Raw genomic sequence first — 14,246 nt, 5'->3', positions numbered from 1 at the left:
TGGTCTATTTTCACCTCTTAATTTCGCCTATCATTACTGTTCTGACTCGGCGGTGCACATGTAGCTGTTTTTGAGAAATGTCATCATCTAATATTAAGAGCTTTCAATGTCTGCTTATATGGCCCCTTTATTTATCCTACGGTGCTGACTTGGTGTACAGGGAAAATACTGTAAGAACAGCCCATGTTCTGAATTATGTCACTGTACAAATTAAAAGTGCTGAACACATTATATTGACTACGTCTGTCTTAGCTCGCTCATTAATGTCTTAATCCAAATTACGGAATGCCTCTTATCCACTCATCGTTCTTTAATGCCATAGTTTGTAAATCTCAATTGTCAGTAGAAACTACATTTGTTTAATCAAGTCAGCTATATCAGCTATGTTTTTTTAAAGGCAGTAAGCGAGGCTGAATTCATTGTTTTGCTGCCAGAAAAGGCTCCACTGATAGCCAGGTGTAGCAGTGGTAAGGATTCACTCCATGGTGCTGAAAAGAGAGTCCTGCTGTTGGGACAGCTGTATGTAGGCCCGAACAGTTTGTGGGCACTGCTTGTCGCCGTTATTGTGCAATTAATGTATTGTTTAGTGTTGTGTTGTGTTGTTTAGTGGCTTTGCTGGCAGGCATATACATTTTTTGAGTTTGCACTAACCAGATTTGCATGCTAAAATCGCCACTGCCGTGCCCTTCGATGCTTATCCCCTCTGGCTGGCGAATTTCATAGATGAGGGCTTTTATTTTGAAAGTTCGTGAACGCCAACAAAACCACAGAAGAAGAAAAAAAACGGAAAATCTATTTTATTTGTTGTGGTTCAGGAGGACAACTTGTTAGATAGCTAGCTCAATTATCTACGACCAGCACTTGCTAAATTCACAGATATCAAAAACGCAGATTAGGTTTCAACTCGAAGAGGCTGTTTACACCATATTTCCACGGGAGAACACCTATGGTCGCTGGAGAAGATGCTAGCTGTGCGCCAATTTCTACCTAACACAATGACCAACTACAGAGCTTTTCATACACAACTGTCGTCCATCATGGATGCATTGACCAAAGCGGCGGTGGCAGATATCTGCGAGCTCGTAGATGACAGTTATGCTGTTTTACAATTGGAACTCTCTCGAAGCCACAAAGAGAATGAGGCATTGAGAAGGAAACTCGAGTTGATCGAGACCATCATTGCGCGGGGGCAGAGAGGCAATATGGCAGAAACAAACCACCAAGCTAACATTGATTCCCTCAATGCCGGTATGTATGTATGTGTGTGTGTGTGTGTGTGTGTGTGTGTGTGTGTGTGTGTGTGTGTGTGTGTGTGTGTGTGTGTGTGTGTGTGTGTGTGTGTGTGTGTGTGTGTGTGGCCAGCTCTATCTGAAATTAACATGCCTGAAAACGTAACCCCAAAAAAACCCAAAAGATGAAGTTGCCACATTATTCCAATAGGTGTCTCCATAATGACAATCTAAATACAACTGGTAAACTTGCTTTACCTTGTTTTCAGCATTTCTCCCTTCGTTATTGATTAATCATACCAAATTATTTTAATCTGAACCATAGAAGTGATTGGTAATATGTATGCCCCCCCCCCCAGAAAACATTGTAAAATAACACAATGTTAAACATTGTGAAATAGTAATAATACAAGTCACATTGCTGTAATATAATCACATTTTCAACAGGAGTATGTAAATCAAAAAGCCCCAACCGTTTGCATTTCATAAAAAAAATGTAATTCATGTAATGGCTGTAGCCTGACGTCCCAGTCATCTATCCCTCTTAAGATGGAAAGCGAAGATACAGTGGGGCAAAAAAAGTATTTAGTCAGCCACCAATTGTGCAAGTTCTCCCACTTAAAGATGAGAGAGGACTGTAATTTTCATCATAGGTACACTTCAACTATGACAGACAAAATGAGAATAGAAAAAAAATCCAGAAAATCACATTGTAGGATTTTTAATGAATTTATTTGCAAATTATGGTGGAAAATAAACTTTTGTTATTGACCAAATACTTATCTCAATACTTTGTTATATACCCTTTGTTAGTATTGACAGAGGTCAAATGCTTTCTGTAAGTCTTTACAAGGTTTTCACACACTGTTGCTGGTATTTTGGCCCATCTCCTCTAGAGCAGTGATGTTTTGGGGCTGTTGCTGGGCAACACGGACTTTCAACTCCCTCCAAAGATTTTCTATGGGGTTGAGATCTGGAGACTGGCTAGGCCACTTCAGGACCTTGAAATGCTTCTTACGAAGCCACTCCTTCGTTGCCCAGGCGGTGTGTTTGGGATCATTGTCATGCTGAAAGACCCAGCCACGTTTCATCTTCAATGCCCTTGCTGATGGTAGGATGTGTTACTTTGGTCCCAGCTCTCTGCAGGTCATTCACTAGGTCCCCCCCGTGTGGTTCTGGGATTTTTGCTCACTGTTCTTGTGATCATTTTGACCCCACGGGGTGAGATCTTGCCTGGAGCCCCAGATTGAGGGAGATTAGCAGTGGTCTTGTATGTCTTCCATTTCCTAATAATTGCTCCCACAGTTGATGCCTTGAAACCAAGCTGCTTACCTATTGCAGATTCAGTCTTCCCAGCCTGGTGAGGTCTACAATTTTGTTTCTGGTGATCTTTGACAGCTCTTTTGTCTTGGCCATAGTGGAGTTTGGAGTGTGACTGTTTGAGGTTGTGGACAGGTGTCTTTAATACTGATAACAAGTTCAAACAGGTGCCATTAATACAGGTAATGAGTGGAGTACAGAGGAGCCTCTTAAAGAAGTTACAGGTCTGTGAGAGTCAGAAATCTTGCTTGTTTGTAGGTGACCAAATACTTTTTTCCCCACCATAATTTGCAAATAAATTCATTAAAAATCCTACAATGTGATTTTCTGGATTTTTTAAATAATTTTGTCTGTCATAGTTGACGTGTACCTATGATGAAAATTACAGGCCTCTCATCTTTAAGTGGGAGAACTTGCACAATTGGTGGCTGATTAAATACTTTTTTGTCCCACTGTATTCATAATGAGTCAAGTACATTGTTTCATTCTACGATCAATTCATCAACTCTTATAATTTGATAGTCAGTAATAGAGTTAATCAGTTTCTCTCTGTCCTCACCTGCAGGAGACTGTTTCTCCTCTGACTTCAGATTTTTGGGCAATGTTAGGTAGCTAGCTTGCTACATACAGGGCTCCAAAACAAACTTTTTTCATCACTGTCCCAGAATCGTTCTGAAGTGCAATTTAACTGTCCCAATGTATTTATATATAAACACAGTGCATTCGGAAAGTATTCAGACCTCTTCCCCTTTTCAACATTTTGTTACGTTACAGCCTTATTCTAAAATGTATTAAATAGATTTTTTCCTCATCAATCTACTGTTGACTAGCCCCATTACGCACAAATTTGCACAAACGAGACTGCAATGAAAACTAATGGACTGTAGTGACTGTGTTGGCTTCAAAATCCGGGGTGTGAACTACGTTTCGTTCAAGCGTTGATTGACATGGGAATAACCCGATAGTATTGGAGAAGAGTTGAAAAAATGGACCCCTCTGAAGCTGTACGTTAAATTGTGATGTGTCATGCAATGCAATACAACTTATTCTGTGTCGTACAGCCTCTCCACCAGGTGTAGCGCTTCTCTCACAAATTAAAAACAAGAAAGGGACAGGGTAACGGGGATACCTAGTCAATTGTACAACTGAATGCATGCATTTTTTGCGTTGTCACTGCAAGCCATCAAGACTCAAAAGCCGCCACAGCCGCTGTTTACTTCTGAAGATAACTGTAGCGCCGCCCTAAAACCCCGATTTATAATTCGACACAAACCTTCAAGTAGATATGTAATGACACTTAATATAAACTCTTTATAGTGTTTTATTTACATTTTAGAGGTGATGAGTTGGACAGATTGGGTGAAAAAAAGCTGTTTCCCCACACGGCTGATCTCCTCCTTTCACTATCACGCAGTAGGTATCGCTTCCCCACCTGAAATTTTTAAAAAGACCTGACTGAGCTCATTGCCTCCTTCAATCATGCAAAGACAGGCAGCATTGAAGTTCTCGTCTTGGATTTAGCTGGAAAGGGGAGAAATTGTGCTTTACAATGGTATTCATATTATGTTTTTTAGGGCACTAAAATAAGGTAAGTTGTACGTTACAGCGCAATGTAAAAAAGTGCATTAGTTAACTACAATACCCCATAATGACAAAGATAACAGGTCATTAGACATTTTTGCAAATGTATAATTTAAAAGAATTCTGAAATACCTTATTTACATAAGTATTCAGACCCTTTGCTATCATAATATATGCCATTTAGCAAAAGCAACTTACAGTCATGTGTGCATACATTCTACGTATGGGTGGTCCCGGGGATCGAACCCACTACCCTGGCGTTACAAGCGCCATGCTCTACCAACTGAGCTACAGAAGGACCATATCATCATGGGGGTAATTGTGTATATATTTATAAGGGGGGGGAACAATTTAATCTGTTTTAGAATAAGGCTGTAACCTAACAAAATCTGGAAAAGTCAAGTGGTCTGAATACTTTCCGAAGTCTGTGTGTATATATACAGTACCTGTCAAAGGTTTGGACACCTACTCATTCAAGGGTCTTGCTTTATTTTTTAAATATATTTTTTTTCTACATTGTTGAACAATAGTGAATACATCAAAACTATGAAATAACTCATATGGAATCATGTAGTAATTGTTAAACAAATCAAAATATATTTTATATTTGAAATTCCTCAAAGTGGCCACGCTTGGCATTCTCTCAACCAGCTTCATGAGGTAGTCACCTGTAATGCATTTCAATTAACAGGTGTGCCTTGTTAAAAGTTAATTTGTGGAATTTCTTTCCTTAATGTGTTTGAGCCAATTAGTTGTGTTGCAACAAGGTAGGGGTGGTATACAGAATATAGTCCTATTTGGTAAAAGACCAAGTCCATATTATGGCAAGAACAGCTCAAATAAACGCCATCCCATCTAGTTTGCGCTTAGTGGGACTATCATTTGTTTTTCAACGTGACAATGACCCAACACACGTCCAGGCTGTGTAAGGGCTATTTGACTAATAAGGAGAGGGATGGTGCTGCATCAGGTTACCTGGCCTTCACAATCACACCTCAACTCAATTGAGATCGTTTGGGATGAGTTTGACCGCAGAGTAAAGTAAAAGTGCCCAGCATATGTTCAAGACTGTTGGAAAAGCTTTCCAGGTGAAGCTGGTTAAGAGAATGCCAAGAGGGTGCAAAGCTGTCATCAAGGCAAAGGGTGGCAACTTTGAGGAATCTCAAATGTAAAATATATTTTGATATGTTTAACACTTTTTTGGTTACTACATGATTCCATATGCTATATTTCATAGTTGATGTATTTACTATTATTCTACAATGTAGATAATATTAAAAATAAAAATAAACCTGTGCTAACAATAATTGCAAAAGGGTTTTCTAATTATCAATTAGCCTTTTAAATTATAAACTTGCATTAGTTTACACAACGTGCCATTGGAACACAGGTGTGATGGTTGCTGATAATGGGCCTCTGTGTGCCTATGTAGATATTCCGTTAAAAATCTTGTTTCCAGCTACAATAGTCATTAAAACATTGACAATGTCTACACTAATTCTGATCAATTTGATGTTACCTTAATAGACAAAAAATGTGCTTTCAAAAACCAAACTTTTTTGTGTATACATACATACACACAAAATAATATATGTGCACACCCCTTCAAATTAGTGGATTCGGCTATTTCAGCCACACCCATTGCTGACAGGTGTATAAAGTCGAGCACACAGCCATACAATCTCCATAGACAAACATCGGCAGTAGAATGGCCTTACTGAAGCGCAAAGTGACTTTCAATGTGTCACCATCCATAGGATTTGAACTTTCCAACAAGTCAGTTCGTCAAATTTCTGCCTTGCTCGAGCTGCCCCAGTCAACTGTAAGTGCTGTTATTGTGAAGTAGAAACGTCTAGGAGCAACAACGGCTCAGCTGTGAAGTGGTAGGCCACACAAGTTCATAGAACGGAACTGCTGAAGCGCGTAGAACAAAAAAATTGTGTCCTCTGTTGCAACTCTCACTACCAAGTTCCAAACTGCCTCTGGAAGCAACGTCAGCCGAACTGTTTGTTGGGAGCTTCATGAAATCGGTTTCCATGGCAGAGCAGCCACACACAAGCCTAAGATCACCATGCGCAATGCCAAGTGTCTGCTGGAGTGGTGTAAACCTTGTTGCCGTTGGACTCTGGAGCACTGGAAATGCGTTCTATGGAGTGATGAATCATGCTCCATCTGGCAGTCCGACAGACAAACCTGGGTTTGGCAGATGTCAGAAGAAAGCTACCTTCCCCAATGTATAGTGCCAACTGTAAAGTTTGGTGGAGGAGATTAATGGTCTGGGGCTGTTTTTCATGGTTCCGGCTAGGCCCCTTAGTTCCAGTGATGGGAAATCTTAACGCTACAGCATACAATGACATTCTAGATGTTTCTGTGCTTCCAACTTTGTGCCCCCGTGCTCAGTTGGAGTGGAAGAACTTGACTGGCCTGCACAAAGTCCTGACCTCAACTCCATCGAAACACCTTTGGGATGAATTGGAACGCCGACTGCGAGCCAGGCCTAATCGCCCAACATCAGTGCCCAACCTCACTAATGCTTGTGTGGCTGAATGGAAGCAAGTCCCTGCAGCAATGTTCTAACATCTAGTGAAAGCCTTCCCACAAGAGTGGAGGCTGTTATAGAAGCTAAGGGAGGACCAACTCCATATTAATGCCCATGATTTTGGAATGAGACGAGCAGGTGTCCTCAAATTTTTGGTCGTGTGTGCGTTTTGATGGTCTTGTCCATCATGTGTGATTCATTGATGGCACATACTGTCTTCATTACATTTACATTTACATTTAAGTCATTTAGCAGACGCTCTTATCCAGAGCGACGTAGCTTACTTAGTTATCAGGCCTACTTCTCACTTTGTCCTAGAACATCCCTCTTCATCTGGAAGGGCTGCCTGTACCAAGCAGTCAAATGAAAATCTAAGAAGAGCTGGAAAGATCACAGCTGTTCGGGAAGCCACAGAACAGTCTGAAAATAAAGAGGTAAATAAAAAAATATATTAAAAAAATCTACATGAAGCTTTATTAGAGCTGGTTTATGGCTTTCTCATGTTCTGTTTTGCCATCCATGTTTTATTGATGATAAATCCTGTTGAGAGCCCAACTTAAAAAAACATCAGTGACCACTAGACCGCAGTCTAATGGTTTCCACTACAACCATTACTTGGTGGTTCCATTACATTGAGTGTCTTGAGACATTTTACATTAGGAAGTAATGGTCTCTACTGGTGAAATCACAATGTCTATACCAGGGGTGTCAAACTAATTTTGCCCTGCAGGCTGCATTCGGTCTTCAATTTTTTATTTTATTTTTCTATTTATTTAACTAGGCAAGTCAGTTAAGAACAAATTCTTATTTTACAATGACGGCCTACACCAGCCAAACCCGGACGACGCTGGGCCAATTGTGTTCTGCCCTATGGGACTCCCAATCATGGCCGATTGTGATACAGCCTGGATTCAAACCAGGGTGTCTGTAGTGATGCCTCTAGCACTGAGATGTGCCTTAGACCACTGCGCCACTTGGGAGCTCCGGAGGAACGCACCGAAAATGTGTTTATATTTCCTTCAAAATGTGCTAGTCCTCTATCCATTATTTTCAGAATTTTCAATCCTCCCTGACCTAACATTTATTTTGGTAATTGTTAGCAATTTGGACAGAGTGAAGAGATTATTAATATAGTTCCATTTTATTGGGTTTTAGTACTTTCAGTGTGGATTGAAACCATATGCAACCCCTGGTCTGTACAAAAATGTTATGGTATTAATGTCTTGTACTGTAAGTCATGATTAAAAGGTAAAAGACAAACATGCCCCCAATTTTGCTGCCTCTACAACTCATTCTGCAAACCCTGCATCTTCCTGTATTTTCAATTAAATATGCTCTCTCGCCATATCAGGTGGTTTTGCAGGTACCTGACGAGGAGAAGATCGGACCTGACATAGTCTTGATCAAGGAGGAGAAGCTGGGCGGGGACTTGGATAGTAGTAATGACACACAGGATGTTCTGCTATTCAGTGAGAAGGGTAAGTGAAACGTGTACACATGAATTGTTAGCCAGGTGGAATTGCATGGACGTTGCAAATTGTCTGTTATGTCAACTGCTTTTCTCTCCCCGATGTCAAGTGGTAAAGTGAACTTAGTTGAATCACACTCCTAACATTATCACACACAAAAGTAAGTGTAGGCCTACACAATGTCCCCCATTACTGGCAATATTGCTCCCCGCATCAATGCTGACAGTCATTTGTCGTGAGCGTTGTGGCCCAAACTAGTTCGACTGCGTCTCCCTGACATTAGTTGTAGATGGCTGAGCTATAACCCAATTTTAAATGTTTTTGAGACATAGGAAAAAGCTTTATCTACATTTATTATTGCTTGTGTAGGGCAATATGTTCCCCCACCCTGTTGCCAGCCACATCTCCTACTTCTCCCCTTACAAAACAATGGAAACACAGGTACATTGCTGTGTTTGACATCCCTATTTGCTCCAATCTCTTCACTAAGGTACTGAGGCATCGTATGGTGAAGTGGATGACGGTGAAGGACCTTCCAGAATAACCTCCTCCACCATAACTACGAGGGAGTGGGACAGAAGTGGAGAGGATAGTGGCCACCGATCCGAGCAGGGGAATGAGAGTTCTCAGAGGACTCCCCAGTTTTTGCGTTCTAAATTCACGGCCGGAAGATGGAACCCCCTGAGCCTTAACTACACGCTGCACGAGACACCTAGTGAGTCTGGGTCCAGTCCACCGGGGGGGAATAATGAAATGGAGACAGTGGAACCCGTTTATGATTTCCCTTCAGAAACCGACACCGTCCCCTCTACTCACCCGACAGGGAAGCGGTTTCCCTTTGAACGAGACAGTAGTCCAAATTCTCTCGCTGGGAATTTTGAAATGAAAAGAGAAGTTTCCATGGTCAGCCCTCTACCCTACGACGTGGAACTGGATATGTGTTCTTCATGGAGCAACCAGGATATGCTGGGAATGGTTTCCATGCAGGACGGGAAATACCTGAAACCGGACCGCAGGGAATTGCTGCTTGACAAGGTTGCAGACTTGAGCTCTGCCCATTATCAAATGACTGCCGCCGGACTTCACGCTGCAGCCAAGTATGACAGCAGAGACAGCAAGCGTTTTATTTGTACCTTCTGCAGCAAGTGTTTTACATCGTCGCGAAATCTGGAGACGCACCTGCGGGTTCACACGGGAGAGAGACCATACAGCTGCACCCAGTGCGGGAAGAGGTTCACCCAGTCTGGCCATCTGAAAACGCATCAGAGCGTACACACCGGAGAGCGGCCATTTGCCTGTGAGCAGTGTGGTAAAAGGTTTGCAGGGAAACAGAATTTGAGGTTACACCAACAGAAAAACCACCCTAATCTGTGAGGTGTAAGGCTAGTTGAGAGCTCCACGAACCGTTATGCCTAACATTTTTAGAAGCATTAGACCAGAACCGTGACACTGTTTGACATCTAAGTTTGAACATTAGTCATGAAGAAAAGGCTATTTTGTATTTTCACACTCATGATATGTTTTGAATGGTGGAGGTGAAAAACATGGTCTAACATTGCGATGCTCTAATTAAAATTTTTGTTCCATTTAATTGCCTTTGAAATGATACAATTGATAATATTTAACCCAATGAAACAAAGCTATTTGATGAGACATTATTACCACTGGAATGTATTTTGAAAATGGAACAGTCCTTCCATATAAGTTGTTAGGATAATGGTCACACTTTAAATTTACCACAATTCATAAAGGCTTAATATAGCATACATAAAGTCTTAATAAGAACTATAGAGTGCATCATATCCTACTATGGAAATTCTCAATAAAGCTGTGCTTTACAAAGGGTTGTAAACAATATAACATTATTAGTGTGCTTGCAAGAAGATGACTCATGTCAGGCCAGAACTGTAAGAGAAAATGTGTTCTCCCAGTAAACTTACATTTTTATAATACAGACAGTAGGAAAGTTTATTTAAAGGATGAGTCAGTTCAGAAGCTAGAAGATTCATTACTTGCCAACATCTGCAATTCCCAGTTAAACAACATGTTTTGAAGTTCACTTTCATTGTTTTGTCTAACACTATCATGAATCTACAAAGACGTTTTGTGGGTCAGTAGCTAGGTTTCCATCCAATTGGCGATTTTCATGCAAAATTATAAAATCTGCATGCCGAAAATGCGCGTTTTCCAACCAGTGGTCTGTTTTCACCAAACTGACTTGTTGCGTATACAAATCAGTGCCTGATGACGTAGTGCATACAATTTACTTTTCCGTTTAAGTTTTCAGGTACCGAATAAAATGTGTTCAATGTGTTTCCATTGCATTTTCAACTCTACCGATAGCTTTGTTACAAACTGTTGCATTAAATAGCAAATGTGCCTACTCTGGTCTTGACACGTGTGCTCTAGCCAACAGCTCGCAGATACAGTATGCTAGTCTACATGAGATTATTATGGATAAGACTGAGAATATTTATATTTGTCAAACAGCAGTTTGAACAAAATACAATTTCAGCTAAACCCTAAAAGTACAGTATCTAACAAAATAACTACGTAATGGCATTCACTAACTATTTGCAGATCATAGAAATGTGGATATGTTCGGATAAAATTCTAATTTACCTTTTTAAATGTATTGATTTACCTGTTTATTTAGTCCGAGATTGTCAATATTTGGGTTTGGCAGTGTGTTGACATTGAAGGTTGAATAACTTCCATAATATGTCTGAAATTAGTGAGTCAGAACAATGTTTTATTAGTTGTTCATATGCAATAAAAAAATAGTCAGGAATAAGTCAATTCTAGCTCACCATCAGGCAATTGTTGAACTTGTGCATTGCAATATATTTCTAATATTCATGAATATCTGTCTTGTAAATTCAGAGTTCCTTTTATAATGCATTTACATAACTGTCAGGTAATATACTTCACAATTTAAAAACAAGACTTGTATACAGTGGCAAGAAAAAGTATGTGAACCTTTTGGAAATACCTGGATTTCTGCATAAATTGATAACATTTGATCTAATCTTCATCTAGGTCACAACAATAGACAAAGTCTGCTTAAACTAATAACACACAAACAATGATATGTTTTCTTGTCTTTATTGAAAACATTGTGTAAACATTCACGGTGCAGGGTGGAAAAAATGTGAACCTTTGGATTTCATAACTGGTTGACCCTCCTTTGGCAGCAATAACTTCAACAAAACATTTTCTGTAGTTGCTGGCCAGACCTGCACAACAGTCAGGAGGAATTTTGGACCATTCCTCTTTACAAAGCTGTTTCAGTTCAGGAATATTCTTGGGATGTCTGGTGTGAACTGCTCTCTTGAGGTCATGCCACAGCATCTCAATTGGGTTGAGGTCAGGACTCTGACTGGGCTCTGACAGAAGGTGTATTTTCTTCTGTTAAAGCCATTCTGTTGTTGATTTACTTCCGTGTTTTGGGTCGTTGTCCTGTTGCATCACCCAACTTCTGTTGAGCTTCAATTGGCAGACAGAACCTTACATCCTCCTGAAAAATGTCTTAATGAACGTGGGAATACATTTCTGTTGATGATAGCAAGCTGTCCAGGCCCTGAGGCAACAAAACAGCCCCAAACCATGATGCTCCCTCCATCATACTTTACAGTTGGGATGAGGTTGATGTTTGTGTGCTGTGCCTTTTTTTTCTCCACACATGTTGTGTGTTCCTTCCAAACAATTCAACTGTAGTTTCATCTGTCCATAGTGTATTTTGCCAGTAGCGCTGTGGAACATCCAGGTGCACTTTTGCAAACTTCAGACATGCAGCAATGTTTTTTTTTGGACAGCAGTAGCTTCTTCCGTGGTGTCCTCCCATGAACACCATTCTTGTTTAGTGTTTTAAGTATTGTAGACTTGTCAGAGATGTTAGCATGTTCCAGAGATTTCTGTACGTCTTTAGCTGACACTAGAATTCTTAACCTCATTGAGCATCCTGCGCTGTGCCCTTGCAGTCATCTTTTTCCACATTACAGCCTTATTCTAAAATGGATTAAATTCTTTTTTTTCCTCATCAATCTACACACAATACCCCATAATGACAAAGCAAAAACTGGTTTACAGAAATGTTTGTATTATTGTGCCCTTGCAGTCATCTTTGCAGGACGGCCACTCCTGAGAGTAAAAACAGTGCTGAACTTTCTCCATTTATAGACCATTTGTCTTACGTGGACTGATGAACATCAAGGCTTTTAGAGATACTTTTGTAACCCTTTCCAGGTTTATGCAAGTCAACAATTCTTAATCTTAGGTCTTCTGAGATCTCTTTTGTTCGGGGCATGGTTCATATCAGGCAATGATTCTGGTGAATAGCAAACTCAAATTTTGAGTGTTTTTCGTCTCGTCTCATTGATTGGACACCAGGTTAGCTGACTCCTAATATATAATAATATAATAATATAATATATGCCATTTAGCAGACGCTTTTATCCAAAGCGACTTACAGTCATGTGTGCATACATTCTACGTATGGGTGGTCCCGGGGATCGAACCCCACTCCTGATTCCAATGAGCTTTTGGAGAAGTCATTAGCGTAGGGGTTTACATACTTTTCCCAACCTACACTGAATGTTTGTTATTAGTTTAAGCACACTGCTTGTCTGTTGGGAGTTAGATGAAGATTAGATCAAATGTGATGACCAATTTACGCAGAAATCCAGGTAATTCCAAATGGTTCACATACTTTTTCTTGCCACTGTATAATAAAGAGAACCTAACCACATTTATCAGGTTCTTGCCTGTGTAGATTCAGAGGTTCCACCTGCAATATTTGTGTGATGAGAACACAGGCTGTCACCAAGGCTGCTGTTTTAAAACTTGGGTACAGGCAGTATCTTTTCTTCGCCCCTTTCCTATTGTTTGTGGCATACTATTCTCCAGATGGACAAATTATTCACACATTGGCATTTCCAAATCCATAGTACCACCCAAATATAATTTGACATTTTAAAGTGTCAAACAAACTGTAACAGACTAGCCCTGAAAATGAACAGATACCCGGACCCATGTGGAATTCCAAGGCTTTGCACAAGCAGTTTGCATCCTGCTTTGGTGTGTTGACCAAGGCAGCAGTGGCTGACATGTGTGAAGTTGTTGATGAAGGTTATGCAATTTTGCAATTGGAAAGGAAAATGAGGACTTATAATTTCCCAATGAAGCGATGGGAAAGTGAGAACTCAAGCTGTTGTTACAGAAGCAGTCCCACCAGGTGAAGGTCTCCATCCAAATCAGTCGCAGCAGGAGAACACTGGTCATAAAAGGAATGGCATAACAATAACCGCTGGAGATTGAAGAGGTCAGTTCCCATGTTTAACTCATTCAGTTGCTACAGTGCATTCTGAAAGTATTCAGTCCCCTTGACTTTTTCCACATTACAGCCTTATTCTAAAATGGATAAAAAAAAAAAATTCTAATCAATCTACACACACAATACCCCATAATGACAAAGCAAAAACTGGTTTACAGAAATGTTTGTATTATTGACCGATATGACATTTTTGTCCGATATCCGATATTTTCCTTGGGCTAGGTTAGGAATGCTGTGTTGCACGTGTAGTGCAAAATTTTACGTGGCGTCATTATGTCATGTACCTACGTTATATAGGTATTGTCAGTACCTTTTGACATTGGTTTTTAAACATCGGCGTTAAACTAGACATCAGCCAATACAGATGTTTGCATTTTTAGCTAATATCGTCCGATTCCGATATGTTCACTGACTATATTGTGCATCCCTAGTTTGTATATATTAAACTAAAATATCACATTTAGATAAGTATTCAGACCCTTTACCCAGTACTTTGTTGACATACCTTTCGCGGTGATTACAGCCTTGAGTCGTCTTGGGTATGACGCTACAAGCTTGGCACACCTGTATTTGGTGAGTTTCTCTCATTCTTCTCTGCAGATCCTCTCAAGCTATTTTCAGGTCTCTCCAGAGATGTTCAAGTCCGGGCTCTGGCTGGGCCACTCAAGGACATTCAGAGACTTGCCCCAAAGCCACTCCTGCGCTGTCTTGGCTGTGTGGTTAGGTTCGTTGTGCTGTTGGAAGGTGAACCTTCGCCCCAGTCTGAGGTCCTGAGT

General features: G+C 40.4%; 1 protein-coding gene across 1 annotated transcript; it reads left to right on the top strand.

Moving 5' to 3' along the window:
• Positions 1–777: 777 nt before the first annotated feature.
• Positions 778–11,003, top strand: LOC124035126 (zinc finger protein 37-like). The gene is made up of 4 exons (XM_046348546.1): positions 778–1,248; positions 6,988–7,103; positions 8,021–8,147; positions 8,629–11,003. Exons 1-4 carry the CDS (start codon positions 963–965, stop codon positions 9,510–9,512), a joined length of 1,413 nt encoding a protein of 470 aa, XP_046204502.1. The 5' UTR covers positions 778–962; the 3' UTR covers positions 9,513–11,003.
• The last annotated feature ends 3,243 nt before the right edge of the window (positions 11,004–14,246 follow it).

Source organism: Oncorhynchus gorbuscha, linkage group LG05 (assembly GCF_021184085.1).
Source record: "Oncorhynchus gorbuscha isolate QuinsamMale2020 ecotype Even-year linkage group LG05, OgorEven_v1.0, whole genome shotgun sequence".
NCBI lineage: Eukaryota > Metazoa > Chordata > Actinopteri > Salmoniformes > Salmonidae > Oncorhynchus > Oncorhynchus gorbuscha.
Note: the sequence above shows the minus strand (reverse complement) of the source record. Positions and strands in the feature narration are given on the sequence as shown.